The sequence below is a fragment of the Dama dama genome, chromosome 5 (assembly GCF_033118175.1).
Source record: "Dama dama isolate Ldn47 chromosome 5, ASM3311817v1, whole genome shotgun sequence".
Classification (NCBI taxonomy): Eukaryota; Metazoa; Chordata; class Mammalia; order Artiodactyla; family Cervidae; genus Dama; species Dama dama.
Window position 1 is genome coordinate 9,081,551 of NC_083685.1, and position 26,439 is coordinate 9,107,989.

The 26,439-nt window shown below is 47.5% G+C and overlaps 2 protein-coding genes across 7 annotated transcripts in view; one reads left to right on the forward strand and one right to left on the reverse strand.

The window, feature by feature from the left end:
• On the forward strand, positions 1-25,549 carry USP30 (ubiquitin specific peptidase 30). 5 transcript variants are annotated; one of them, XR_009692808.1, is made up of 14 exons: positions 1-144; positions 2,082-2,191; positions 3,501-3,683; positions 9,420-9,523; positions 11,370-11,468; positions 12,084-12,126; positions 13,332-13,426; positions 15,528-15,587; positions 16,074-16,160; positions 17,426-17,506; positions 17,626-17,845; positions 20,166-20,286; positions 20,729-22,285; positions 22,473-22,609. XR_009692808.1 is itself a non-coding variant. In XM_061141696.1 (14 exons), exons 1-14 carry the CDS (start codon positions 62-64, stop codon positions 25,105-25,107), a joined length of 1,701 nt encoding a protein of 566 aa, XP_060997679.1. In that variant the 5' UTR covers positions 1-61; the 3' UTR covers positions 25,108-25,549. The 5 variants fall into 5 exon arrangements, 4 of the variants coding, with proteins under 4 accessions (XP_060997679.1, XP_060997678.1, XP_060997680.1 ...); XM_061141696.1 differs by lacking the exon at positions 22,473-22,609 and adding an exon at positions 24,919-25,549 and having other exon boundaries at positions 20,729-20,954; XM_061141695.1 differs by having other exon boundaries at positions 20,729-20,954; positions 22,473-23,202.
• Positions 23,171-26,439, reverse strand: part of ALKBH2 (alkB homolog 2, alpha-ketoglutarate dependent dioxygenase) — a 5,208-nt gene continuing 1,939 nt past the window's right edge. For both annotated transcript variants that reach the window (XM_061141699.1, XM_061141700.1), the window contains exons 3-4: positions 25,581-25,779; positions 23,171-23,701 (exon numbers count right to left, since the gene is read on the reverse strand). In XM_061141699.1, coding sequence (XP_060997682.1) covers positions 23,395-23,701; positions 25,581-25,779 — 506 coding nt within the window. In that variant the 3' untranslated portion in view covers positions 23,171-23,394. The remainder of the gene's footprint in view (positions 23,702-25,580; positions 25,780-26,439) is intronic.

Sequence of the window (26,439 nt, forward strand, 5' to 3'; positions counted from 1 at the left end):
GCCCTGGGTCCGGCCGCGGCGACAGCGGCGGGGGCGGCGGCTCGCCTCCCGCGCAGCCGCGATGCTGAGCTCCCGGGCCTCGGCGGCGATGACCGCGGCCGACAGGGCCATCCAGCGCTTCCTGCGGACCGGGGCGGCCGTCAGGTGAGCTCTGGGGGGCGGGGCGGCCGGGGAGGCCGGGACTGGTGCGCCTGTGGAGGCCCTTTCACTCTCCAGTCAGGGTCCCCGGGGCCGGAGTGGGCATTCCGGAGACGTCTGCGTCGACAGGGCTGGAGGCCCAGGCCCTGGGGCGGGGGTGGGGGTGTCGGGCCTCCAGGGCCTCAAGGCAACGCCGATTCTGTCCGCATTCCCCAGTTCTGCTGGGCCCCCGATTTTATCAGTGCCCCCTCCACCCCCGTCCTTCCACCTGCCAGTGTCTCCAGCCCTATCACTGTCGCCAGAACTTCAAGGGAGACCCAGGCTTGTCAAGGCCCCGAATTCTGTCAGTGGCCTCTCGGCGCCTCGGAGGACTTCCTGGACTCCCTCATCCTATCAGGATACCCCCAATTATTCTGGGCTCCCCAGTTAGGTCAGTTTCTAGCCTGATAGGTTTCCCCAACCTTGCCCAGCTCCCCAAACCTGCCATGATTCTCACAACCCTGTTAGAGGACCCCGAGCTTTCTAGTGTCCCCCCACCCCATGTTGTCAGTACCCCTCTTCCTGTCACCCCTCCCCCCTAGTTTTGCCAGGGATCCCTTAGTATGTAGGAGTCCCTAGTCTTATTAGTGACTCCTTATCTTGCAAGGGCTCCTAAATCAATCAGGACCCCTTAACCTGTTAAGGCTCCCAGTCTTGTTAAGATCCCCCATTCCTGCCGGGACCCCCAATAGTATGAGTCCCCAGTCCTGTCAGGGTCCCTGTCTTCCTTCTCTTGTCTGCCCTCCTCCCACGGGCTGCAGCTTCAGAGCTGAGTACTGTGGCTACCCTCAGCCCCCACTTCCTGCATAGGTTCATACATATATTGTTTGCCTTATTTAGTGGAAATACATAATTGTGTGTGAAGACAGTGTTTTAAACTGCTGGTGAAATTTCTTTATTTGTAGCAAAGGAATAACTTCAGTGTTGAAGTCAAGCTTCAAATGAAGAAATATTTAATATTTAATAAGTATTTAGAAGATCTTTATATGATTGTATAAGGATCTATTTATACATCTATTTATCTTTATACTTTATACATCTGTCTTTATACTGTTGTATAAAGATCTCCCCCCACTTAATAACCTAAAAGATAAATCCATTTCTGTATTTCTCCAATCATTCAGTAAATAACTATCAAGAACCTACTATGTGATCTAAACACTTGGAAGCACTTGGAATATGTTAATGTGTAAAACAAAGATCCCTGCCCATGGGGACTTTGCATTTTAATTGAGGGAGACTGAAAATAAACGTGGTGAATCAGTGAATGTTATGTTAGAAGGTGGAGAGCGCTGTGGTGAAAAGAAAAAGTAGAACTGGGTAAAATGTCATGAGAGCAGGTTCTAACAGTTTGTTAGATGTGAGAGGGAGAGACGTTCCTGGCTGCCCGGTGGTTAAGACTGCGCTTCTGCTGCACAGGTTCAATCCCTGCTTGTGGAACTAAGAGCCCCCATGCCACATGGCAAGGCAAAAAAATAAAAAATAATTTTTAAAAAAGGAAGGAGGAGAGGGAATGAGCCAAGCAGTGGGACCTGGGGGAAGAGCATCCCAGGCAGAGAGGGCAGCCTTGCAGAGGCCCTGGGGTAGGAGCATGGCTTTGGCTGGGGTGGTGGCCAGTATGGCAGTAGAATGAGAGACAGAGCAAGAGGAAAGCCCTGGACCCTCCTCTCCAGTGAGCTGGGGCTTGGGGAGGTAGTGCTCTGACTTAGGTTTTAAATCCTAATATCTGTGTGTGCAGATTTTCAAGACATATCCTATACTGTATATTACTTTAATTTGAAAGCTAGGTATTTGGCAGGCCAGTGGGTTATTTTGATGAAATGTTATATCTGTGTACCTGTTCCTATATATACACGTATTGTATTTGTTATGAGGAAAGACAGTCAACTTATTTTCTTTTTTAGATATAAAGTCATGAAGAACTGGGGTGTTATAGGTGGAATTGCCGCTGCTCTTGCAGCAGGAATCTATGTTATTTGGGGTCCCATTACAGAAAGAAAGAAGCGTAGAAAAGGTAAGAATGAAGCCTTTGCATCATGGCCTGTAGATTCGACCCAAACCTTCAATTGTTCAAAAACATTACCAAAGGGGGAGGACATGTATGGTTCTCTTGTGTCTTCAATTTTGTCAACAGTATTTGCTTTTAAGCAGAAGTTAATTTTAGTGACTCATTATTTTATATCCTGTAGTAAAAAGATTTTATATTTCACCCCCACTAAGGGTATGAGTTTGAGACATGCTTCGTAGTGAGAAATTTCAAGTGGCTTAATTGTCTCAGTGTCCTCATTATTATGGCCATTGTGTTTTTCAGCTGTCCAGCTGCCTAATTGTGTGATGCCTTTGTGCTTTCACCGAATGGCCGCTAGTCACTAGTAAATAGTCAGTAGTAAATATTTCAAATTCATTTCTTCATTAACAAAAAAATCTATTTTCTTATTTTTAAAAAAGCCCCCTTTTGTCAATGTTGTGCTACTTATATTGATTAAAATTCAGCCAAAATAAATACATAAAAGGGACAGATGTAACAAAATGTTGGTCATTTTTTAAAAATTTATTTATTTTTAATTGGAGGATAATTGCTTTACAATGTTATGTTGATTTCTGACATACATCAACATAAATCAGCCATCGGTATATACATGTTCCCTCCCTCTTGAACCTCTCTTCCACCTCCCACCCCATCCTGGATCATTGTTCAATCTGGGGACGGTTGTTATTGGGGTTTGTTAGGTATCTACTCTTCTTTTGTGGATGTTTGAGAACTTTCATAATAAAAATTTTGTTTTTGTTGTTTTCAATTTTAGCAGAAGAGGGAAGCATGTCAGATCTTGTTAATCTCTTTGCAGAAAGACTGATCAGAATAGCAGGAGCAGTGTCTTTCCCACTGATTGTAAGAACAAAATCATTGTCCTGGGGGAGCAAGAACAAAACGATTGTTTTCTTCTGTTGTGAGAAACATTGCTTTCTTAACAAAGGAGAGAGAGAGAGTGAGGGAGAGAAAGAGAGAGAGAGAGGTTACTAAGTGTTTCTGTACATTTAATGTAAGCCAGGCTGTGCCAGACACTCTGGTGCTCTGGTGAGTTTCACGAGTCCCACATGGCCAGGACCTGCCCTTCCGCAGCCTAAGATCTCTTGAAGGAGCATTATTAGGGCCAGGCCTCAGCTGGGACGGAACGCTCGGCCCCCTGGTCTCTGTGGATGAGGGCTTTCTGAAACAGGTTTCCAGTCCAAGGCCACGGTGCAGGAGCTCTGGGGCCCGGATGGGAGAGGAGCAAAGAGCCAGTCTAGTGTGAGGTGCTCTTCTCTTCTTCCCCCTCACTTAGGGCTTGTGCCTGGCCTTGTCAACTTGGGGAACACCTGCTTCATGAACTCCCTGCTGCAGGGCCTGTCTGCCTGCCCCACCTTCATCAAGTGGCTGGAAGAGTTCACCACCCAGTACACCGGGGGTCACAAGGAGCCCCCCCAACACCAGTACTTATCGTTGACGCTGTTGCACCTCCTGAAAGGTACTGAATTGGAAATGGAAAGGGGATTGTGTGTATTTTCTTTTTTTTTTGATTGTGTGTATTTTCAAAGTAGCAGCCCAGAGGGCAGGCAAAGGGTTAATAGCCTTCCTGTAGAAAAAAAATCACATAGATTCTTATGAAAAAAGCACTAAGGGCCCAATAGATACACTCAGGCTATGTTGTTGTTGTTTTTAATCAAAATGTAATCATTTATTTTAACAATTGTTAGTTTAGTAACAGCTATTTAAGGAGGGGAAAAAAAACCAACTGCCATTTAAGCATTTAGATTGTAAGGAGTACTCTGGTTTCAAAAACATCAAAGTTTTAAAAAAAAAGTATCTTATCCAAGGAAATGAGGTAATTCACAAAAGCACTAATACAAATTGTATTTAAGTAGAGACAGGATATATCTGGGCTTCCCGTGTGGCTCAGACCACAGAGAATCTGCCTGCAATGCAGGAGATCCGGGTTTGATCCCTGGGTGGGAAAGATCCCCTGGAGGAGGGCATGGCAATCCACTCTAGTATTCTTGCCTGGAGAATCCTACGGAGAGAAGCCTGTACGGTCCAGTCCTTGGGGTCCCAAAAGAGTCGGACATGACTCAGCAACTAACACATAGGATGTATCCAACAAACAAAACAAGCAAAATACTCAAATATTCACTGTGTCCACCATCCAAGAGATATTAATAGCATAATAGTGAAGTACCACTTTTTGGCCTGTTAGCAAAGATTGAAAAGCAAATCTACAATCCTGAGCTGCCGCTGGGTGACACGTTCATACATGCTGGTGGTGTCACTTGGGACAGCCTTGGGGGAAGGCGGTTTGGAACCACGTAGTAATAGCTTGCAAAACACCCAGGACCATTTGACCTAGTAATTCAATGGACTGTGATCTACACTAGCTGGGAGTGGAATTTGTTCCTAGGGCAGGCACGCTTGGGAATGGCCCAGTACTAGCCCTGAGGTTGGAAAGCCATGGTGTACGTGGGCTTGGTAAAGGTTTTAAGAGGCCACCAGTCTAACTTCATTTAAAAAAATATTGTAGTCTAACTGCTTTACAGCATTGTACTCGTTTCTGCTGTACAACAGCATGAGTCAGCCACAGGCACACAGGTGTCTCCTCGCTCCTCCTTCCCACCCCCGACTCTCCATTCCGCCCTCCTAGGTCATCACAGAGCACTAGTCCACTGGTCCATTCTCAGCAACTGTGTCTCTCTTCCTGCCCTGCAGGTAGCTGCATCAGTACCATTTCTCTAGATTCCATAATAGTGAATAGTGAAGTCGCTCAGTCGTGTCTGACTCTTTGTGACCCCGTGGACTGTAGCCCACCAGGCTCCTTCGTCCGTGGGATTCTCCAGGCAAGAATACTGGAGTGGGTTGCCATTTGCTTCTCCAGGAGATCTTCCTGACCCAGGGATTGAACCCAGGTCTCCCACATTGCTTTAACCTCTGAGCTACCAGGGGAGATACCCATTATAATAGATATATGTTAATATACAGTATTTGTTTTTCTCTTTCTTCACTCTGTATGACCAAGGCTCTAGGTTCATCCACCTCACTACAAGTGACTCAATTCCGTTCCTTCTTATGGCTCAGTAATATTCCATTGTATATATGTATCACAACTTCTTTATCCATTCATCTCTCGATGGACATCTAAGTTGCTTCCTCTCATTTTATTTTTAACCACTTTTTTTTTTCACTGTAGAACTGGTTTTTCCTCCTGTAGCATCTGTACACCCCTACAGGCAGACACCAAAACCTGCAGATGCTCAAGCCTCTCACATGAAATGTCGTAGTATTTGTGTATAACCTGTGCACATCCTCCCATCAACTTTCAGTCATCTCTACATTACATATAATACCTGATAACGATGTAAATAGTTGCCAGTGCCTGGAAGATTCAAGTTTTGCTTTGGGGGATTCTGGAATTTTTTTCCCTGAGTATTTTCAATCTTTGGTTGGTGGAATCTGAGGATATGGAACCAGTGGGTATGGATGGCCAACTGTATGAGCAAAGACTTCCAACACCTTGTTGTAATGGGGGTTGGGGGGGCAAGGGAAGAATGTGGTTATCCCGCAGCAGGGTGATTAGGCCAGCAATGGAATGTTACACAGCCGTTAAGAACCATCTTTCTGAAGTTTAATTTGGGAGGAGGCATCGGCTATCCTATTAAGTTTAAAAGAGCAGGATATAAAATACGGTATAATTTGATTTCAGAAAAGCGAAAATGACCTCAGATAAAGGGTGGATAGACAAAGGCCAAAACGTTAACCATGGATATTTTGGTGTGGTACAGGTGACAATTTAAAAAGATGGAAAAAAACCTACTAAAACTTTCAATAATGATTGTGTATTATTTCCATAGTCAGAAAAAAAAATTGGATTTTGAAAACACTTAGCTGAATATTGCTTAACCTGAGGTATGATCTCACCGTGACCAGAAACCTTTATGAAAAGCAAGTTCTGCTCTTCTACATAAGAGGCAACTTGAAACTCTTTTCTTTTACTGACCTGTTTAAAAAAAAAAAAACGAACCATCCCAAAGACTGTGTGAAAAGCTGACATGTCTACACGAGTCTCATAACGCAGGGTAGGTGTTGTTGGGTTAGGTGGTGTCTTCCCGCCATATACTCCCTTCTCTGCTTCTGCCTCTCAGTATCTTTTATTTTGGTTTTTAGAAATAATTTTTAATTCCGTAAGTAATGCCTGAATAGATTCTCCTTGTGAGAAGTTAAAGCAATACAGAGAGGCCTGAAGTTCTCTTTACGACTATCCCAGCCCTGCTCCCCTCCTTCCTTCCCGAAAGCAAAAGATAAGTGTAACCTTCCAGACCATGTCTGTGCATTTAACTGCATTTCTACCTACCCACAGAAATGATATATGGTTTTCTTTGTTTTTTTTATGACCAGATAACCTGATGTGCATTAGAGAAACAGCTGTTTCATACACATACTTCTCCCTCATTCACTGTTTTTTTTCTTTTCCTGAATTTACTGGTCTCATGTATTTTGTCTTCTGTGAACTACTAGCTCATATCCTTTGCCCATTTAAAAAATTGTGGTAAAATATTCATAACTTAAAATTTACCATGTTAAGCATTTTCAAGTAAACAGTTCTGTAAGTGTGGGCAACCATGACCACTCTTCATCTCTAGAACATTTTCATCTTCCGTGTCAAAACTCTATATCCATTAAACAGTTAACTCCCTGTTTTCTACTACCCCCAGACCCTGGTAACCGCTATTCTACTTTCTGTCTCTGTGAGTTTGACTGCGTACCTTATTTAAGTGGAATCACACAATGTATCTCGTTTTGTATCCGGTTTATTTCACTTAGCATCGTGTCCGTGAGGTTTATCCACACTGAAGCGTGTGTCTGAGTGTCATTCCTACAGGCTGAGTGTGAACGGCTTTCCAGTGTGTGTGCATGTGTGCATTGTATACACACCACGGTTTGTTCACCCGCTCACGGGTCAGTGGGCGTTCAGGTTGTTCCCACCTTCTGGCCGTTGTGAGCAGTGCTGCTGTGGACACTGGTGGACTTATTTATCTGTTCAAGCCCCTGCTTTTGATTTTGGGGGGTTATGTACCTAGACGTGGACTCGCTGGATCAGATGGGAATTCTGTTTAATACTTTGTGGAGTCACCACGCCGCTTTCCACAGCAGCTATAGTCTTTTACCTTCCCTTTGCACAGATGTTCCAGTTCTCCACATCCTCACCAGCACTTGTTATTATCTGTCTTTCTGATAACAGCCACCTCAATAGGTGTGAAAGTGATGTCTCATTGTGGCCTTGATTTGCATTTCCCTAATCATAAGTCACGTTGAGCATCTTCTCATGTGTTTATTGAATTTTATATATATATATATATATTTTAATGTCTATTCTAATCTTTCATCCATTTCTGAAATCAGTTTTCTGTGTTTTTGTTGTTGAGTTTTAGGAGTTTTTTTTTTAATATGTGTTGACTCTTAATCCCTTATCACATGTGTGGTTTGCAAAACCTCATGCACCCTTCCAGCTGCACCATGTCCCCCATCTACTTAGCTGTTAGCTTCCGGCGCCTTGTCTAGATAAACTGGCTGTAGTGACCCTCCTTGTACATGGCCGTCAAGCACACAGTCACATGTTTCCGCGGGTAGATCCTGAGAAAGTCAGGTTGCTGGACTGTAAGATAGGAAAATGAGGAGACCTTGCCACACTGTCCCACAGTGTTGTAGGCAAGATTGGGCTGAAGGGGACATTCAAATGTTCTTTGGGAGGGAAAAAGCTAACAGAGGGCTGCCTGGGGCTATGGGAGGGAGAAGGAAGGAATAACACCTCTTTGGATGGGTACCCTTCTGGAGGGTCAAGGTCTGACCCCTGGGTTTGTTGCACCGGTAACTGACTACCAGCTGCCAGGGCTGCCACTTCTCCTCAGGTTACCACCCAGGGCACCAACCATGATTCGACAGAGGCGGGGGTGGCAGTGATCAGGGCTTCCCGGGTCAGAGCCATCTCGCCGGTTCGCTGACTGCAAATCACAGAGAAGAAACACTGGCTTAATTTATCTGGAGAGTCACTAAACTCCCAGAAACTGCACTGAGAGGCAGGCTCCTCCTGTATTTTTATCTCCTTTATCTCATGGCAGTGCTGATTCAGTGTGATACATTGGTCCTTAATAATATGCTCAGGGAAGAGGGTGGTCAGGATCAGGAATTGATAAACTTTGGCCACGGGGCCAAATTTCTGTACCACCTGTTTTTGTGAATAAAATTTTACTGAAACACAGCCATGTCCATTTGTTTACATGTTATTGATATAATATTGCGTATGTATCTATGTAATATATACTGTCACACATCATCTGTATAATATTACATATCTGTATAATATTACATACTATCTATCTATCACCTGTGACTGCTTTTTGCTTTACAGTGGCAGGGTTGAGTAGTTGCTACGGAGACCTGCACAGCCTAAAGTGTTTACTAGCTGACCTTTTACAGAAAAAGTTCGCCAGCCCTTGATGCAGATTTAACTGCAGTATAAATTCATAAGCTCATCAGACTTTTATGTGTATCTGTTAGGCTTGATTCTACTCAGACTGAATTCCCTGGTTGTCCAGAGGTTAGGCCTCGGCGCGTTCCCTGCTGAAGGCTGGGTTCAATATCTAGCCTAGAAGCTAAGACCCCAAAAGCCATGTGGCGCGACCAAAAACAACAACAACAAAAAGAAAAAAGAAAAGTAAACCATTCAGAGGACCCTTTCAGGCTGTCTCACAGTGCTTGATGCTTTGTAGTAATAGTCAGAAACGCAAATGCAGACAAGGCCTGATGGTCCCGGGAGAGAGTCCGGTAGAGAAGGGGTTAGGCAGAAAGTGTAGGGCTGGACCAGATGGGTGTTTAAGGGATGTTTAAGTCCCTCCAAGGTGAGAGTTAAAATCATTTTATTCAACATGAATCTTGTAACAGTATGTTTCTGTTGATGATAGTAATTCAAATATCTGAAAGTCGATTACTAAATGCTGCATCTGCATGAAAATTTCATTCATTCAGCAAACTCCAGGTGTCTACCAGCATCCTAAGCACTGGGTAAGGCTACAAGGAAGAGTAACAAAAGAGATACAATTCCAGGGTGAATTTTCTAGGCCTTCCATTTTTAATTAGCTTTGACACATCTTTCTGCACAGGTTTTCTTGGTTAGTTGTGTTGGTTCACTTAATAACAGTGTTGCCTATTTTGATTCCAGCTTTATCCTGCCAAGAAGTCATTGACGAAGAGGTCTTGGATGCAAGCTGCTTGTTGGACGTCTTAAGAATGTACCGATGGCAGATCTCTTCATTTGAAGAGCAGGTGAACACGACATTCAAAACAGGTTTCCTCGGAGACGCCTTCTCATTCATGAGCTGGGGCCTGAGCCCCAGAAACGGGAGCTCCCGCTGCAGCAGGAGGAATAGATGCCGGCACTGACCTCGCAGTTAGCTGCCAGGCCTACGTGGACGTTCCCGTGACGTTCCAGACAGCCTGAGTGTCCTGAGACCAGGTTGTGATTGGGGACAGGGAAGGTTCACAGGACAGGGCGTAGGCACACTGTTACCAGGGAGGGGAAATCTTTTTAGTTTTCAAGTGAGTTTGCACTTCAGTGGCTGACGGGTTCACATGAGGCCTTCAGAGAAAGGTGAGTGGCTCTACCTTAGAGGCTCAGAGGTTCAGGTGTGGCTCTTCTTTAGAGTATACCTTCATTTCTTTTTAAAAAAACAAGTCTGTCTTCAGAGGCTGGCTGTCATATGCAGCCCCAGGGCCTTCCTCCAGCCACTCCTTCCAGACTGTAGCCTCACTGTCCTCTTTGGTACTGGCCACCCTCCTGCCCTTCCCTAGAGGACAACGCTGGGGCTGAGAGAGTGAAGTTCTAGGGACCAAAGGTTTCGCCTCCATGGGTGTACACTTCCCGCGGTACCTCCTCCTGTCTGCTAACATTCCAGGCTGGCCCCGGCCAGCTTTGTGTTGGCCACTTCCACCTCCACGGTTCATCCCCTGGACCAGAGCCTTTGGGCTCCCCAAACTGTGGGGCTGAAGTGAGAGGCATTTAAAAACTCAGAAAAGTGAGGTGGGAAGGCTTTCTCACTCTCCTTTTCTTTAAAGATGGTCTCCGTTTCCACTAATCGGAAGCCATGTGTGTGTTAGTTTTTAAACACAATGTTGAGAATATCTCTATTTTCTCATGATGCTTCTTGACTAATCCATTACTTGTTGAAATATTTTTCCATTTAGAAACTACTTTTGTAATCCTCCTCTGGTAACTGGAATTTAGCTACAATTCACATTTCTCTAAACTGAGAGAGCAACTGGGGTTTAGTCCTTCAGGACATCAGATACCTGTCGGCTGAAAAGAAAAAAAATGTACAACCTTAAAGCCAAGAATCAGGTTTTATTTGACTGGCATACTGAAGGCAGGACTTAAGCAGGGAGACAGCCTCTCAGATAGCTCTGGGGGCTTCTCCGAAGAGGTAAGGGAGGAGCCAGGATATATCAAGTGTTTGCAGAAAAACCCGGTAGTCAGAACATCAAAAGAGTACTGTTAATGAAAGAAAAACCGGACTTCCCAAGTTAATGAATTAAGCACTTTTCTGCAGAAGGGAAGATGTACATGTCTGGGCTCATTGAAGTCATTACTTGGATACTCACCTTAGCTATCTCGGGCCCATATGCTCTTCTCCATCCTGAATCCCCTCAGGGTGCACATTTGGGGGTGACTGCAGGGCTGGTGGTCTGGTGGCCACACCATCCTTTGTTCACTGATGTGACAGGTGACATTCTTTGTCCACATTCCCTGCTCTTCTGTCACGGACCCACTTGGGTCCCAGTTGCTCCTGGGGAGTGTTTCCAGGGTCTGACGCTTAGCCGCGTGACGCTGTGGTGTGCGTGGGGAGAGAAAGTGCTCCTGTCTGTGGTTCCCTTCCTCTCTGAGCACATCAGAGCATCTGGCATGGGACCTGGTCCACACCTTCACTGTTGGTGATCGGGTCAGCCAGCCACTTTTATAACCGTTTCCATTGAATGCACTGGGCCTTGAGAAGCTGGAAAGCAAACTCTACCCTGCTTAGCCATAGAGGGTCTGCCTGGCAGTGCACACAGCGGGTGGTTCTGACACGGCCCAGCCTCTCCAGCCATTCTGAAGAACGCTCTGCCCTCTTGACAGGACGCCCACGAGTTATTCCACGTGATCACCTCGTCACTGGAGGATGAGCGGGACCGCCAGCCCCGGGTCACACATCTGTTTGATGTGCATTCCTTGGAGGTAAACCATTAAAACGCTCTTAGAACATCCGATGTGGTCTGGGCACATCGAACAGGTGCAGGGGACACAAGCGTGATTTTCCTACAACTTTAAACTCAAAAGTAAGATTTGATCAAAAGCCAGTAGTGGGAGTGAGGCCAGGGGAGGGTCTGAAGTGTCACAGTTGGCAGTCAGTGACTGTGGTTAGCAGTGTTGAGGTTCTTGAAAGCAATCCTTTGCTGCGATTTGCATTGGCCTTGAGAGGAAAGAGTGTATCCCCACCCCACCCCCCACCCCGCCATTTAATACAGGAGAGCAAGGAGCCACAAGAATGCTCAATGAATCTCATTTCCCTGGCACATTGTAAATGTTAGGGAGTTGATAAAAGTTAACTAGTCAAAGGAGGGGGCGCAGATATTCCAGAGAGAAAAGGTGTTCAATTGCATTTGGTGAAGGAATAGGTACAGAAATCAGTCGGAGAGCATAGTTAAGGCTGCTTTTAGGAAGCTTACTTTGAAGTTGATTTTTGAACAGGGCAGTCAGCACAGAAACGAGAGATTTAAGAGGGGATTGAGGGTGGGTGGCCAGAGGGAGAGCAGTAGGGTTCTCAGCCTCTTTCTCTTTCTTCCCCTGCAGCAGACAGAAGTAACTCCCAGACGGATCACCTGCCGCACCAGAGGTAGTCGTTTTCCCTTGAACTGTAATGTGTGAGATGTGTGCCTTTTCGATAGGGCAGTAATTTGCTTTATGTTTTCTAAAAAGAATGTTTTTTTCTGGTGACATCCATCCCGACTTGGAGTGTGCGCATTTGAGAAGAACTTGTGTTTCGGAAACCGCTCTAAACTGTCCCCCCAGTGAGCATCTCTAGTGTTCCATCACAGCTGAATTCTGCTCAGTTTCTGCTTAATGGACCTGTTTTTACCTCAAACGGTGGTCTCTCTCTACCTTCTTGAATTGGTCCTATAACTTAATAAGCTGAAGATGCCATGTCCTCAGTGTTTCCATTGTGGCCAGCTGTTCCTGCAGATGATCCCAGGCCTCCCTAGAAGGAAATCATTGTTTTCTTAAGAAAATGACACATCAGTTCCTTTGCACACTGGTAGCAATGAGAACAGTTATCTCTTGGGTCCCTGTTGTGTGCCAGGCACCATAATACCTCACACAAGCCTGCCAGCTGCTCTCTGAAGGTGGTGGTGTGGGGCATGCGCTTAGTTGCTCAGTCACAAGGCTGCTCCATCCACGGGATTTTTCAGGCAAGACTGCTGGAGTGGTTGCCAATTCCTTCTCCAGGAAATCTTCCCAATCCAGGGATTGAACCCATGCCTCCTATGTTGCAGACGGATCCTTTACCTGCTGAGCCATCAGGGAAGCCCCAGGTGTGGGGCATAGCGGTATCATAATTATCCCCATTTCCAGAAAACTGAGGCTTATAAACATGAAGTCTGGCTCTGGGCCCCATGACTAAAGAAGCAAAGCCAGGACCAGCCCAGGCTGGTCTGTCTTCCAGCCCGAGGCTCTAACTGGCACACCACACTGCTATTCCACTATTCCACTAACCCCCATCCTATCCCCCCAAACCCCAGTTCTTTAGAACCTGCTTATTCTGATGTTTTCAGAAGTCTTTTCTTTCTTTTTTTTTTTTCTGCCTTTGTTTTCTTTTGGCCTTGCCTCATGGCATGCAGGATCTTAGTTCCCTGACCAGGGATCAAGTCCAATCTCCATGCAGTGAAAGCCTGGAGTCTTAACCAATAGACTGCCTGGGAAGTCCAGAAACTTTTTTTTTCTAAAGAGGGTGTTTGTACCACGTACTAAGAAGGAGAGTGAATTTTGAGGTTGGTGCCAAAGGGCTAGAGGTGGCCTATCCAAAGGTGTTCTGTGTTTCAGGGTCACCGCATCCCACATCCAACCACTGGAAGTCTCAGCATCCTTTTCACGGAAGACTCACGAGTAACATGGTCTGCAAACACTGTGAGCACCAGGTAAATACACTACCAATGCCTGATATTTTCTGGCAAGGTTTTATTTAAGATCTATGAAGGAACCAGAGTGTGCGGACTGACATTGGTGTCTGGCTTTTGTGATTTTCTGGGGCCTCTGTGCTTAGTCAACTGACTGCCCACGTTTGGTGAGTGCTGACATGCAGTTGACTCTCAGATGGCATCTTCTGTACCAAGAGCAGCAGATCCATTGTGGATTGGCAGGGTTTTGAGTCCTAAGGTTGGATCTATACTCGTGGTGAACACAACAGATTCCCGGGCTGGTTTTTTTCGTTTAGTTTTGGTGTGTGTATGTGTGTGTGTTTTGTTTCTGAGATTTTAAAATGTTGTTATGCAAAATTTTGAACATGATGCAAAAACAATTGTACCGCTGTCACCTCAGTCAATTTTAGAATATTTTTATCATCTCCCCCGCCACACACGAAGAAACCAACCCTGTACACATTAGCTTCCTTTCTTATTTCTCCTCACATTGTCAGTCCTAGGAAACCACTGATCTACTTTCTGTCTTTATAGATTTGTCTGTTTGGGACATTTTATGTAAATGGAATCATAGAATGTATGGTGCCCTGAGACTCGCTTCTTTTACTCAGCATGATGTTTTCAGGGTTCTTCCATGTTGTAGCCTATACCAGTGCCTTATTCCTGTTTATTACCAAGTAATATTCTACTGTATGACTGGACCACATTTTGTTTATCCAGTCATCAGTTGTTGGGCATCTGAATTGTTTCTACTTTTCAGCTCTTATGTATAATGCTGCTTTGAATAGTTATGTGCACATTTTTGTGGGAACATGTTTTTATCTCTGTTTAGTATTTCCCTAGGAGTAGAATTGCTAGCTCATATGGTAACTCTAAGTTTAACCTCTTGAGAGACTGCCAGACTATTTTTCCACTTCCACCAGCAGTGAATGAAGTTTCAAATTTTTCTACTTCCTCACCAACACTTATTATCTAAGTTTTTATTTATAGCTATTCTCTAGTGTGCAACATGGTGTCTCTTTTTTTTTTTTTTTCTCTCATTGTGGTTTTAATTGGCCTTACCATGAGAACTGGGGCTTCCCATGTCTCCTGCCAATGTGGGAGACGTAAGAGACACTGGTTTGATCCCTGGGTCGAGAAGATCCCCTGGAGGAGGGCATGGCAACCCACTCCAGTGTTCTTGCATAGAGAATCCCATGGACAGAGGAGCCCGGCAGGCTACAGTCCATGGGGTCACAAAGAGTTGGACATGACTGAGTGACTAATGATGTTGAATCTTTTTTTTAATAAGTTCTGTATTGATTTTATTATTTATTATTTTATTTATAAATAAATAAAATTAGTTTATTTTTGGCTGTGCTGGGTCTTCAGCCAGCAGGGACTGTTCTTTGTTGTGTATGCAGGCTTCTCATTGCGGTGGCCTCTCTTGGTGCAGAACATGGGCTCCAGAGCATTGACTGTGTGGTTGTGGTACCCGGGGTTAGTTGCTCTATGGCATGTGGGTTCTTCCTGGACCATGGATTGAACTCCTGTGTCCTGCATTGGCAGGCGAATTCTTAACCACTGGGCCACCAGGGAAGTCCCCAAAGCAGGAACTCTTATTCAATGTATTTTGTTATCTGTTTTTTTTTGGGGGGGAGGGGGCTGCCAATTAGTCATAAAACATGCACATCTTTCTGTGTAATCATGTATACTTCTACTGCGGTATTTTAAATATAGTATTCCATTCTATGTGGACCTGATATAATTTACTTTATTATTCCCTAGAAGTTTCACCCATTCACATTTTACTGTTTTAAGTGGTGCTGTGATAACTACATCCTTGTAGTTACGTTGTCCATGGTTATTTCCTTAGGATAATATCCCCATTTTGCTGAGTCAGGAATGTTATTGTACAGTTTTTCCAAGCTGTCCTTTAGTATTATTGTAGTTCTTAAGTTTACAAAGTTGTTTTTAATAGACTTTGCTTCTCGGTAAGTACATTATGTTTGACTGTTGGGCTTGTAAATATGAAACTGTTTTGTAGGCATATATCTTCCCACTTACAGAACTTTGAATTGAATCTAAGTCCTTTCTGTATTTCCTGAAATTTATGTTTCAGAGTCCCGTTCGATTTGATACCTTCGACAGTCTTTCACTCAGTATTCCAGCTGCCACTTGGGTATGTACCGATCTCTGGTTTATTTCGAGTCTGTTTCAGAGACATCTGAATCTGAAAGGGCTTTGAGGCATCTTGTGTAACTCAGGTACTACACATGACTCAGACACATAGTTGGTTGAACTTGTGTTAGTTTTAATCTGTGGTTACCATGACCTGTCTTGGGGAAGAAGAAGGTGGTTTCTCTCTTGCTGCATAAGTTTTGGCTTTTTCGAATACATATACACATACCTCTCAAGTTCAAAGATGCATAAAACAGCATGGAAGCACATACTTTTCTGCAGTTTTGGGTCCTCATACCCTTTAATCCGTCCAGAATAACAAATCTAGGATGCTCTGAGCTCCCCATTTTGTTTGGGAAACACCCACTTGTGTCTATGAAGCCTTGCTGCCTACCTAAGCAGAATAAAGCTCTGGGCTTCGCCCTGTTAAGAGTGTCAGTCCAGCTCTCCTTGAATTGTAATAATGAATGTGATTCTTGTGCCATAGGGTCATCCGCTGACCCTGGACCACTGCCTTCACCACTTCATCTCGTCGGAATCTGTGCGGGATGTCGTCTGTGACAACTGTACGAAGGTATGACTTTAACTCCGGCCACCATCGCCCGAGCTGGCCCCCGTGTCCAGATACAGGGCCTCGCGTACCCTCAGCCCTGAGCCCTGTTGACTGGCCCAGAGGCTCCCTGCAGCCACAGCCACCTCCACCTCCACCTCACTAGCTTAGAAAATTGGCAGCCCATGAAACTACATCTTTTTCCCAGATGAGTTGTTTCATTCGCAGAATGTTTTTGTTTGTTTGTTTGTTTGTTTGTTTGTTTTTTTATTAGTTGGAGGCTAATTACTTCACAACATTTCAGTGGGTTTTGTCATACATTGATATGAATCAGCCATAGAGTTACACGTATTCCCCATCCCGATCCCCCCTCCCACCTCCCTATTCGCAGAATGTTTAAAGGAAAAAAATTGAATCATATGCTTTGAGGTGAGACATGCCCGCTCCAATTTGCTCCAGTCCCCTCCATGCCCACCTGTCTCACTCCTGCCCACCTGCCCCAGGAATTTCATCCTCTGAATTAAGAGGAAGTGTATGGGAAAGAATTTTTGAAGACACAAAACAAAACAAATGACAGGCAGCCAGTGCCAGAGTTTCATTGCGGCCTCTTTGTTTCTCTTGCTGCCACGGTCACAGTTATTTAATGACTGTTGTATTTGTTCAGTCGCTAAGTCATGTCCGACTCTTGGCAACCCCGTGGACTACAGTATGCCAAGCTTCCCTGTCCTTCACTATCTCCCGGAGTTTGCTCAAACTCATGTCCATTGAGTTGGTGATGCCATCCAACCATGTCATCCTCTTTAAAACAATGAAAGCGAAAGTTGCTCAGTCGTGTCCTACTCTTTGCAGCCCTATGGACTATACAGTCCATGGAATTCTCCAGGCCAGAATACTGGAGTGGGTAGCCGTTCCCTTTTCCAGGGGATCTTCCCAACCCAGGGATCAAACCCAGGTCTCCTGCATTACAGGCGGATTCTCTACCATCTGAGCCACCAGGGAAGCCCAAGAATACTGGAGTGGGTAGCCTGTCCCTTCTCCAGCAAATCTTCCCGACCTTGGAATCCAACTGGGATCACCTGCATTGCAGGTGGATTCTTTACCAGCTGAGCTACCAAGGAAGCCCACTTAAAACAGTGAAACCAACTTGCAAATGTCTGGGCAGCTGAGTTTCTTCAGCAGGTGGATGCCAAGTGCCCAGTGAATGCTGGGATAACTCCAGCCTGCCCCTCTGCTCTTCCTGAGGGTCCTGTTTCAGGAATTTCTTCAGAGAGATGTTTCCTTTATTTCAGATTGAGGCAAAAGGGACGCTGAATGGGGAGAAGGTGGAACACCAGAGGACCACATTTGTCAAACAGTTAAAACTGGGGAAGGTGAGCCTACACTGCACACCTGGGCAGCTCTACCTCCGGAGCACCCCAGGTCCGGCTCTGCTCTGGGGGCCCCCGGGTCCCGCTCCGACCCTCCGCTCTTTCCGTCTCTCCCGCCGCAGCTCCCGCAGTGCCTGTGCATCCACCTCCAGCGGCTGAGCTGGTCCAGCCACGGCACGCCCCTGAAGCGGCACGAGCACGTGCAGTTCGGCGAGTTCCTGATGATGGACATCTACAAGTACCACCTCCTGGGGCACAAGCCCGGTCACCGCAGCCCTGAGCGGTGTGAGAAGGCAGGGCCCGCGCCGGAGCTGCAGGACGGGCCGGCAGCCCCCACGTCAGGTGCGTGTCCAGGGGGCAGAGGGAGGGACCCTCTGGGCCCTGGTGCCACCAGAGTCAGGCTTGCTCGGTGACACTTAAATTCCTGAGGAGAGCAGGATTGGGGGTGAGAGAAGGAGGGTTTCATAGAGGAGGTTAAAATGATACAGTGATGTCTAGTTTTTAAAAGCTCTATGATGGTTGGAAACTTAACAGGCAGGAGAGTGGAAGGTTGCTTTCTGATCTGAGTAAACAATAATTGACTCACCTCATTCCACTGAATTTCTTCTCTTTTCTGCCCCCATACAGTCACCTAGTTTATATATATATACATTCAGTTTTTAATGGAGGATAATTGCTTTACAATGTGTTGGTCTCTGCTGTACCACAGTGTGAATCAGCTATGTGTCAAAGTCGCTCAGTCGTGTCTGACTCTCTGTGACCCATGGACTGTAGCCCGCCAGGCTCCTCTGTCCGTGCGATTCTCCAGGCAAGAATACTGGAGTGGGTTGCCATTTCCTTTTCCAGGGGATCGTCCCAACCCAGGGATCGAACCTGGGTCTCTCACATTGCAGGTGGATTCTCTACCATCTGAGCCACCAGGGAATGAGCTCTAGGTATACGTGCATCTCCTCCCTCTTGAGCCTCCCTCCCACCACCTCCTTTAGACAGGGAATGTGGGGAGGCAGTGTCCTGGCTGAAGATCCCAAACCTCTTACTTGGGTTGCTACTTCTTTACTGAATAGCTGATTTATCCGATCCCATTACAGTCCTCCCTCGAGGTTAATCCTTGACTCAGGAACCAGTGAAGCCAGGTAGCTATTATCACCTTCAGTCTTGCTGAAGAGAGAGCCAAGGCTCCCAGAGGCTGAGTGATGGGTCCAGATGGGACATCTGGCACTGGAATAGAGCATGGGGCAGTCTTGTAAAGGTCTTGTATGTAATGTGTTTGGTTCTTTATTAATGAGGGAAAACCCAGTGACTCTAATGGCTCAAAGCCTGAACATCTCGTCCTATTCCACCTTCCCCCCGCTGCCCAGTTTGCTGCTCCTAGTCAAGCCAGGACTGTCTTCCCTGCACCCTGGCCTTTCCCCACCTAGCACCCCTCACAACTTTTACTCTTTTTTTTTTTTAATATTTATTTTTATTTATTTATTTGGCCCACCAGCTCTTAGTTGTGGCATGTGGGATCTAGTTCCCTGACCAGGGATCGAATCTGGGCCCCCTGCACTGGGAGCATAGTCTTAGCCACTGGACCATCAGGGAAGTCTCTGCCCCTTCACTACTGTTATTCCTTTTTACATCCAGCTGCGTGGCCTGGCAGGACATCATTCACAGGGAGATGGAGCTTTGTTCTTTCTCAGCAGATCCGTAGGTTAATATAGAGTAGAGCAGAAAGGGTGGGAAGAGGGCCCAGTTTTAAATCAAGGGCCTCTTGGCCTCACTTTCTCCTCTCCCAGGCAGGGGCACAGGTCTGCCAATGTTCAGAGCATGGTGGTTAAAGAAGCCAACAGTGAGCTAGTTGGTATTAAAGGCCCCCAAATATGACACTTGAAAGGAGAAGAGATGTAAACATCTCCTTAATTATCTCATCTGCACCCGTGAACACATCCCTGCTGTCTCCGACTGCCGCTCCTCAGAAGCTGACAGTGGAGAAAAGAGAATGTTTGGATCAGTGCTTTTCAGCAGGGAGTCTGGCCCCCAGGGGTCACTGGGCTGAGGCTGGTGACGTGTTTGGGGGAGAGGAGGCACTGCTGTGAGTGGAGGCCAGAGGTGCTGCTCAGCATCCTGCAAGTGCCCGGGACAGCCCCCCACAAAGGGCGACCAGAGCTTCAAGAAGACTCGGTTTAGATCAGTTCAGTTCAGTCGCTCAGTCGTGTCTGACTCTTTGCGACCCCATGAACCGCAGCACGCCAGGCCTCCCTGTCCATCACCAGCTCCCAGAGTTCACCCAAACCCATGTCCATTGACTTGGTGATGCCATCCAGCTATCTCATCCTCTGTCGTCCCCTTCTCCTGCCCTGCGGTCAGAAGGCCAGTAAGTGGGCCACTGCTTGGCTCTGGCACGTGTCTTCAGCAGCCAGGCCTGGAAATCTCAAAGATCCACAAAGCTGTCACAGTGAGCAGGAGGCTGGGAGGAGGATACAATTTTTCTATTTGGGAGTAAAGCAGGCGGAGACAAAAAAGTAGGAAGTTTTATGAATCAACATAGTACAAAGTCAAGTTATCTGTTTTTCCTTTGTAACCTTATCAGGGAGTTAAATCTCAAGCTAAGCAAACACCACGTTTTGTTTACCCAGAGCTGCTGCTCATCTTAATCACCTCCGGCCTTTTTCTCTTGCAGTTCACAATCACCCGGGGGGCCCCAAAACACAGATTTTCATGAATGGCGCCTGCTCCCCGTCCTTGTTGCCTGCCCTGCCGACCCCCATGCCTTTCCCCCTCCCAGCTGTTCCTGACTACAGGTGAGCTGCTCCTTACACTCCCAAGCCTCATTCACTGATCGCTTTAAAAATAAGAATTAGGAAGTCCATAAATCGTAAATATGGGTATGTGTGTATACATATACATATGTAAGAAAGTATGTACACAGAGTATAAAGAAAGAAATTATATCTCTGGGACACCACCCAGAGATCACCAGTTAAATCTTCGTTTTCCTCTCTGTAAAGGTGTGTGTTTGTGTGCATATACCACACAATGTAGGTACATTGACAGAATTGGACGGCTTACCAGGCCAGTCAATAGAGGTCTGCATTTTAATGATTGTATAGCGTCCAGCTGTATGCCTGTGCCATTATCAGTCCCTTGTCATTGAATCCAGCTAGGGTCCTCCTACTCTTTGCTTTTGCCTCTAAACCTTCCTCGTTGTATTTGTAAACCACTGGCGTTTGTTCCTCCCGTTCAGCTCCTCCACATACCTCTTCCAGCTGATGGCCGTGGTCGTCCACCATGGGGACATGCACTCTGGACACTTCGTGACCTACCGGCGCTCCCCGCCCTCGGCCAAGAACCCCGTCTCCGCCAGCAGCCAGTGGCTATGGGTGTCCGACGACACCGTCCGCAAGGCCAGCCTGCAGGAGGTGCTGTCCTCCAGCGCCTACCTCCTGTTCTACGAGCGCGTCCTCTCCCAGGTGCGGCCGCAGGGGCGGGAGCACAAGTCTGAGGAGTGACCCCGCCCCGCCCCAGGGCTGCAGAGCCGCCGGTCCCAGCCCTGCGTGTCTGTTCCTGTGTGTGGCCTGTGTGCGCGTGCAAGCAGCCCCGCTAGAGTCCTGCGGCCTCCTGGTGTGGCGTAAGAACAGGCTCCACAGAGGAGCTGGCGGCCCCGATTCACACCAGATGAGGCCCCCACTCCCTCCCCGCACAGCTTGCCCATGGGCACCAGAGCGGCAGCACCGGGCGCCATGTGTCTAGACCATGTCTTGTCACTCACCTGATACAGGTAATTAAAGGAAACCAGACTCCAGAAGCCACCTTTTTAAAATATATTCTGATGCTTCAGGTGTTCTCAAAGGGGAGTTAACTCTGTCTGATCCTCCAGGGCTTCAGCGTAGATCTTTTATTTTTAATAAGCAAGCAAGGCCCACGAAAATGGATGAATTAGTGAAATCATTAAAGGCAACAATTTCAAAGAAAAAAAAGTGCCTTTCACTCTCAACTGCTTTTGTAGCACGTCCCTTCTAGAAAACAGACCTCATCTGGGAGTCACGAACAATTTTTGCAAAGCTCTGATCCTTCCAGAGTGACCAAATGGAGAGCAAAGGGACAATTCAGAAGACACCTGGCGCACACCCGCCTTCCCCTTTTGTATGTCTTTTTCTAACCTTTCAGAGTCTTTATATGTAGTGAAAGCTCACCTGCCAAACCTGCCCCTTAGGGGAATTCTTTCTCTACTTCATCAGTGACAAGTGACCAGCTTCCTCACTGCTGTCATCCTGTGTGTCCTGGACTCTGAGAGGCGTGGCCACCGCTTATATAACCGCCCGGACAGCCAGGACCTGGCAGCCTCTGCACTGTACCCACGACCACCCTGCTCCGTGGAAAGCCCTTTCTCATGCTGGGACCCACCGTGGACCATTACTCTCATTTATTTATTGCCCACGTGGAGCTCCTGAGGTTTACAGGTGGAGCCAGGGGCCATGACAGACAGACAGACAGACAGACAGACAATCCCGGCCTCTGCGTGAGAGCTGGATTCAGAAGGAAGGGTGCGGACCTCACTCAGGGCCGCCACCTCTCCACACCTCAGTTTCCTCATCTGTAAAGTGAAGAGTTCGATTCCACGGCAGTCAAAGTCCAGCCCGTCCCACAGAAAAGGAAGAAAGAAGTTTAAGAAAACTTTTGAAACATACAACAGTGGCTGATACCTAGTCCCATCATCCTGTCCTAGATCCATATTCTACATGTGTTGGTTTCCAGTACCTCATACAGAAGGCCCCATCTGATCATCCTCCCCCGTCCTCAGGTAAGTCTCATGAAGGCAGCCCAGGGCCAAAGGAATTTCGAGGACACAGCAGTATCTATGTTTTAGCTAGATTTTTTTTATTTAGAAAAGAAAGGATACCCAATCCAGACTGACTCCTCAGAGGTAAGATTTGGAATCAGGTGTATCCAGGTCACCTGAGGTCAGGCTGAGGACCATGTTTCCCCAGGTGGGCGGGCTAGCGACACTCTCAGACAAGACCTTGGTGTCAGGTGAACCTATTGGCGGCCCGGACGGTCCCGAGGTGTGTGCGCGTCCCGAGGACTGGGAAGTCTTGCTACAGACAGAAGCAGACTGTGAAGTTTCTCCAGACCGCGAGCATCAGGGAGAAAGGAACAGCGTGAAGCTTCTGCTGTGCTCCCGGCAGAGGTCCCTTCCCAACTTCGTCGCAGACCCGGCTCTGATGGTGAAAGGAGCGTCCCCGTGATACCCAAGTCTGGGGCAACATGTGCCCAGGTCGTGTGGCCTTCACCTGCCTGCCCAAGCTGTAGCTTTGTGCACCTGCCCTTCTGCCGCTGCATACTCTGAAATCTGCCATCAAAGAGAGGTGCTGGGTGTGGACAGTGCCTCCTTTGAACGTTTGGTTGTAAGTAGACCTTTGGTCAGAGGCCAGGGACTGAGCCATGGCTACGGCTATAAATGTGAATGATTTCCAGGCATATTCTCTACCCCTGACTTAAGGGCGGCTTCCTCACACTGTAAATTATTAGGCATTAGTGGCCAAATAATCTTATTTCTAGCATTCAGTTATTTACAGTCACTTCTTTTTTTGCAGAGACCCGAGTCAAACTCATAGTTTATGCCATAAAAACTGCTGATTTATGTACTTGCTAGAGGTACCTTTTGTATCTGCTGTATTATAGCAATAAAGGAATCATTTTGTTAGGAAAAAAACATCAGCTGGTATTCTTTCATAATTAACCAGTCTGATACAAACGTCCTTTTTCTCTGAGTTCTGCGTTGTACCCGTAAGAAGCTCTGTGCTTGGGTGAAACCCGTTCTATGTTCCCTGTTGGTAAAAGAAAAAGCAGCTCCCTCTAGGAATGGAGAGCGAAGGAGCCGACAGAAGCACTCACTATTAACAACGTTATTCACTTCGTAGTAGGCAGGATTTTCCGAAATGTCAGATTGACCCGGGGAGCCAGAACCTTCTTTCGGACCGGGAGACTGTGGTACCAGTGAGTGTTAGTTGGGTGGTTCATCATGAGTAGGCTGCCGTGGGCCAGCTGGAGCCTGACCACGGCCAGCCTCCGGGACGGGTGCTTCCCCCGGGAATCCTTATGCCGGAAGAAGAAGTCTCTGCAGGCCCCAAAGGAGACAGAGGCGATGGGGCTCCCGGGAGCCAGTTCTCTCTCGTCATCCCTGTGCTCACCAATGTGGTCCTGGCCGTCTTTGTACCTGCAGTGAGAAAACGAGCAGAGTCCACAGAACAGTCCTCCCTGGAAACACGCCACCCACACCCAGAGTCCTCGTGCGCCAGCCGGGAAACGGTGCCACAGACCCAGGCTCCTGCAGGGGCTGAAGGGCTGCACTCGGCCACACAGTGAAGCGAGCCTGTCGCCTTGTTAGCAGCCCTCTTTGAACAGCCCACAGATAGGGCACTCCCTGGTGGTCCAGTGGTTAGGATTCCACACTTGCACTGCACGGCCCAGGTTTGGTCCCTGGTTGGGGAACTAAGATCCCACAAGTCACATGGCCAAAACAAACAAAAACCCCACACACATGGACAGAGGCCAAACACACATCTTACAGTCCCCCTAATTCATATTTGTAAATCTTTATCACGGAAGATGCCTTCTCTCTATAACTTAAAATAAAATCTGTATTCCTCGCCTGGCCCCTGCCCACCTCTGAGTTGAGCTCACCCCACACCCCTCTTTCCCTCATACACTGTTTTCTGGCACCACCAGTGGGATTTCCACTCCACAGACACTCCAAACTCCCTCTGCTCTCCCTGTAGAGGCCTGTGGGGCTCACGTTCCCTTGATTTAGTTCTCAGCTCAAATGTCACCCCTCCACGACCCCTCCTCTAACCATCTTCCCCTAAACCCCAAGTTCTCAACCAGGGCAATTCTGCCCATTCCAGGGGCACTCAAGCGATGTCTGGAGACATTCCTTTGCTCCAAAGGGACCCTTGAAAAAAATGTGCAACCTAAAAGTTGAAAACTGTGTTTCATTCTGCAGACAGAACTGAAGACTTAAGCCCTGGAGGCAGTCTCTCAGCTCTGAGGAACTGCCCCAAAGAGAGAAGGCAGGAGCCAGGATACAGAGGGGTTTTGCAACAAAAACCAGGTAGTCGGAACATCAAAAGATTATTGTTAATTAAAGAAAACCAGACATCACAGGTTAATGAGTTCAGTGTTTTCTATGTATGGGAAGATGCAAGAATCTGGGCTCACTGAAATCATCCCTTTGACATGCACCTCAGCAATCTGGGGCCAGTATCCTGTTGTTTCCCAGCCCGAATGGGGCACCATTGGAGGCAGCTGCAGTGGCCGCGGGCCTGCCAACAGATGTGTCTCCATCCCGCGTTCCCTCGGGGCTCACTGCTGGGGGCGCTGCAGCGGCCCTGCGTCCTGTGTGCTGATACGGCGGCAACCACTTCTCATCCACAGGGAGCTCCCCGCATCCGGTTGGCGGAGGTCAGGGATGCTGCCCAACATCTAACAACGCAGAGGTCAGCCCCAGGAAGAGGATTATCTGACTCAAAGCATCGAGTGCTGTGGAGAAACCCAGACTCCTTCCTCCCAGATGTTCTTAGATCAGCCTGTTTAATTTTCTACAAGACATTTATCAACAACTGAAGGTATCCTGTTCACCTGTTCATCAGTTCTCGGCCTCTCCCTCCCCACCAAGGTGCATGCATGTGTGCTCAGTCACATCCGACTCTGTAATCCCACAGTCCATGAGGTCATGGACCCCATGACCTCCTCAGTCCATGGGATTCTCCAGGTAAGAATACTGGAGTGGGTTGCCATGCTCTCCTGCAGGGCATCTTCCCAGCCCAGGGATTGAACCCACATCTCCTGCATTGGCAGGCGGCTTCTTTACCACCGAGCCACCCGGAAGCTCCCCCCGCCCCCGAGGTGAGCGCGCCATGAAGACGAAATGCTTGTGCTGTTCACTACTGGGTCCCCACCTACACTAAGGAATTATTTGTTGTACAAATGAGTAAAATACAGTGGAATCCTAAATTCTTCCTTTTGGAAGAGACAGAAGATTTATAAAATCCAGTCCATGCTCCTGGGGGGAAACAAAGGTAAAGCCAGAGTGTCACCTGTTGACGAGCACAAAGTTGAAGGTCTGTCCAGTCACCAGAGAAACACGATCCCGGACACGCTCTAGAACGGGGATCCAGGGCTTCGGAGACAGAGTGAGGCCTGAAAAGGTGTAGGTCAGCCCAGTGTCGCCGTATGTTGCCTGCTTCCTTGGGACACTGTGCCACTTCCCAAACACCTGGACCCTGGCCAGCGCACCTGTGCAGGGGGACATGGCAGGGCCTGAGAAATCTACACTGGCTCCCCGAGCATTCAGGAACGAAAGTACAACAGGAATAACGTCTAATACTCTGGCCGAGGACCTCCTCAAAAGAGACTGTGGCTCACCCAAAGCCTTCCCGTGAGGGCAGCGATTCTTGTCCAACACTGAGAGAGACAGCCCTAGTCCAATTTAAAAAACAAAAACGAAACACCGGAACTTAATTGCTCAGCAGAACCAGAAAAACGAGACTGCAATTGGAGCAATATGAAGTTCGTTTACACACTAGCACGGTGATGTTGCCAACTGTGGGGATGAAAGGGAAGATGGCACTAACGCAGCTCTCGAAGGAGGCTGGGTCTCCCACGGGCGTTTCTACGCTGCCCCGTGCTCTTCCGCCCTGCAGTGGTTCTCACTGTGGGTTCCGGCATCAGCAGCACCGGAAACCCTGGACAGGAGACTGCAGGGGGCAGGGCCAGCAATGGAGTGCTCACAAGCAACAGAGTCCTCCAGGTGACGCTGAGAACTGGTGGACAGGAATTACCTGGTAACTTCCCAGCTCTCAGCGGACAGGCGATTCCTGTCATTAAGTTGGTATCCCAAGAGCCCAGTAAGGTGCTTGGCCCAGAGGTGCCAGGAGTATGTGTTAATTAACAAAC

What these genes read in the sequence shown, in the direction of transcription:
- USP30 (XM_061141695.1), top strand. Translation starts at nt 62, where the DNA reads ATGCTGAGCTCCCGGGCCTCGGCGGCGATGACCGCGGCCGACAGGGCC. An exon ending in TCTCTTCATTTGAAGAGCAG is followed by an intron (nt 9,524 to 11,369) that starts GTGAACACGACA and finishes CCCTCTTGACAG; the next exon opens with GACGCCCACGAGTTATTCCA. An exon ending in ACGAGCGCGTCCTCTCCCAG is followed by an intron (nt 20,955 to 22,472) that starts GTGCGGCCGCAG and finishes ATGTTTCCCCAG; the next exon opens with GTGGGCGGGCTAGCGACACT.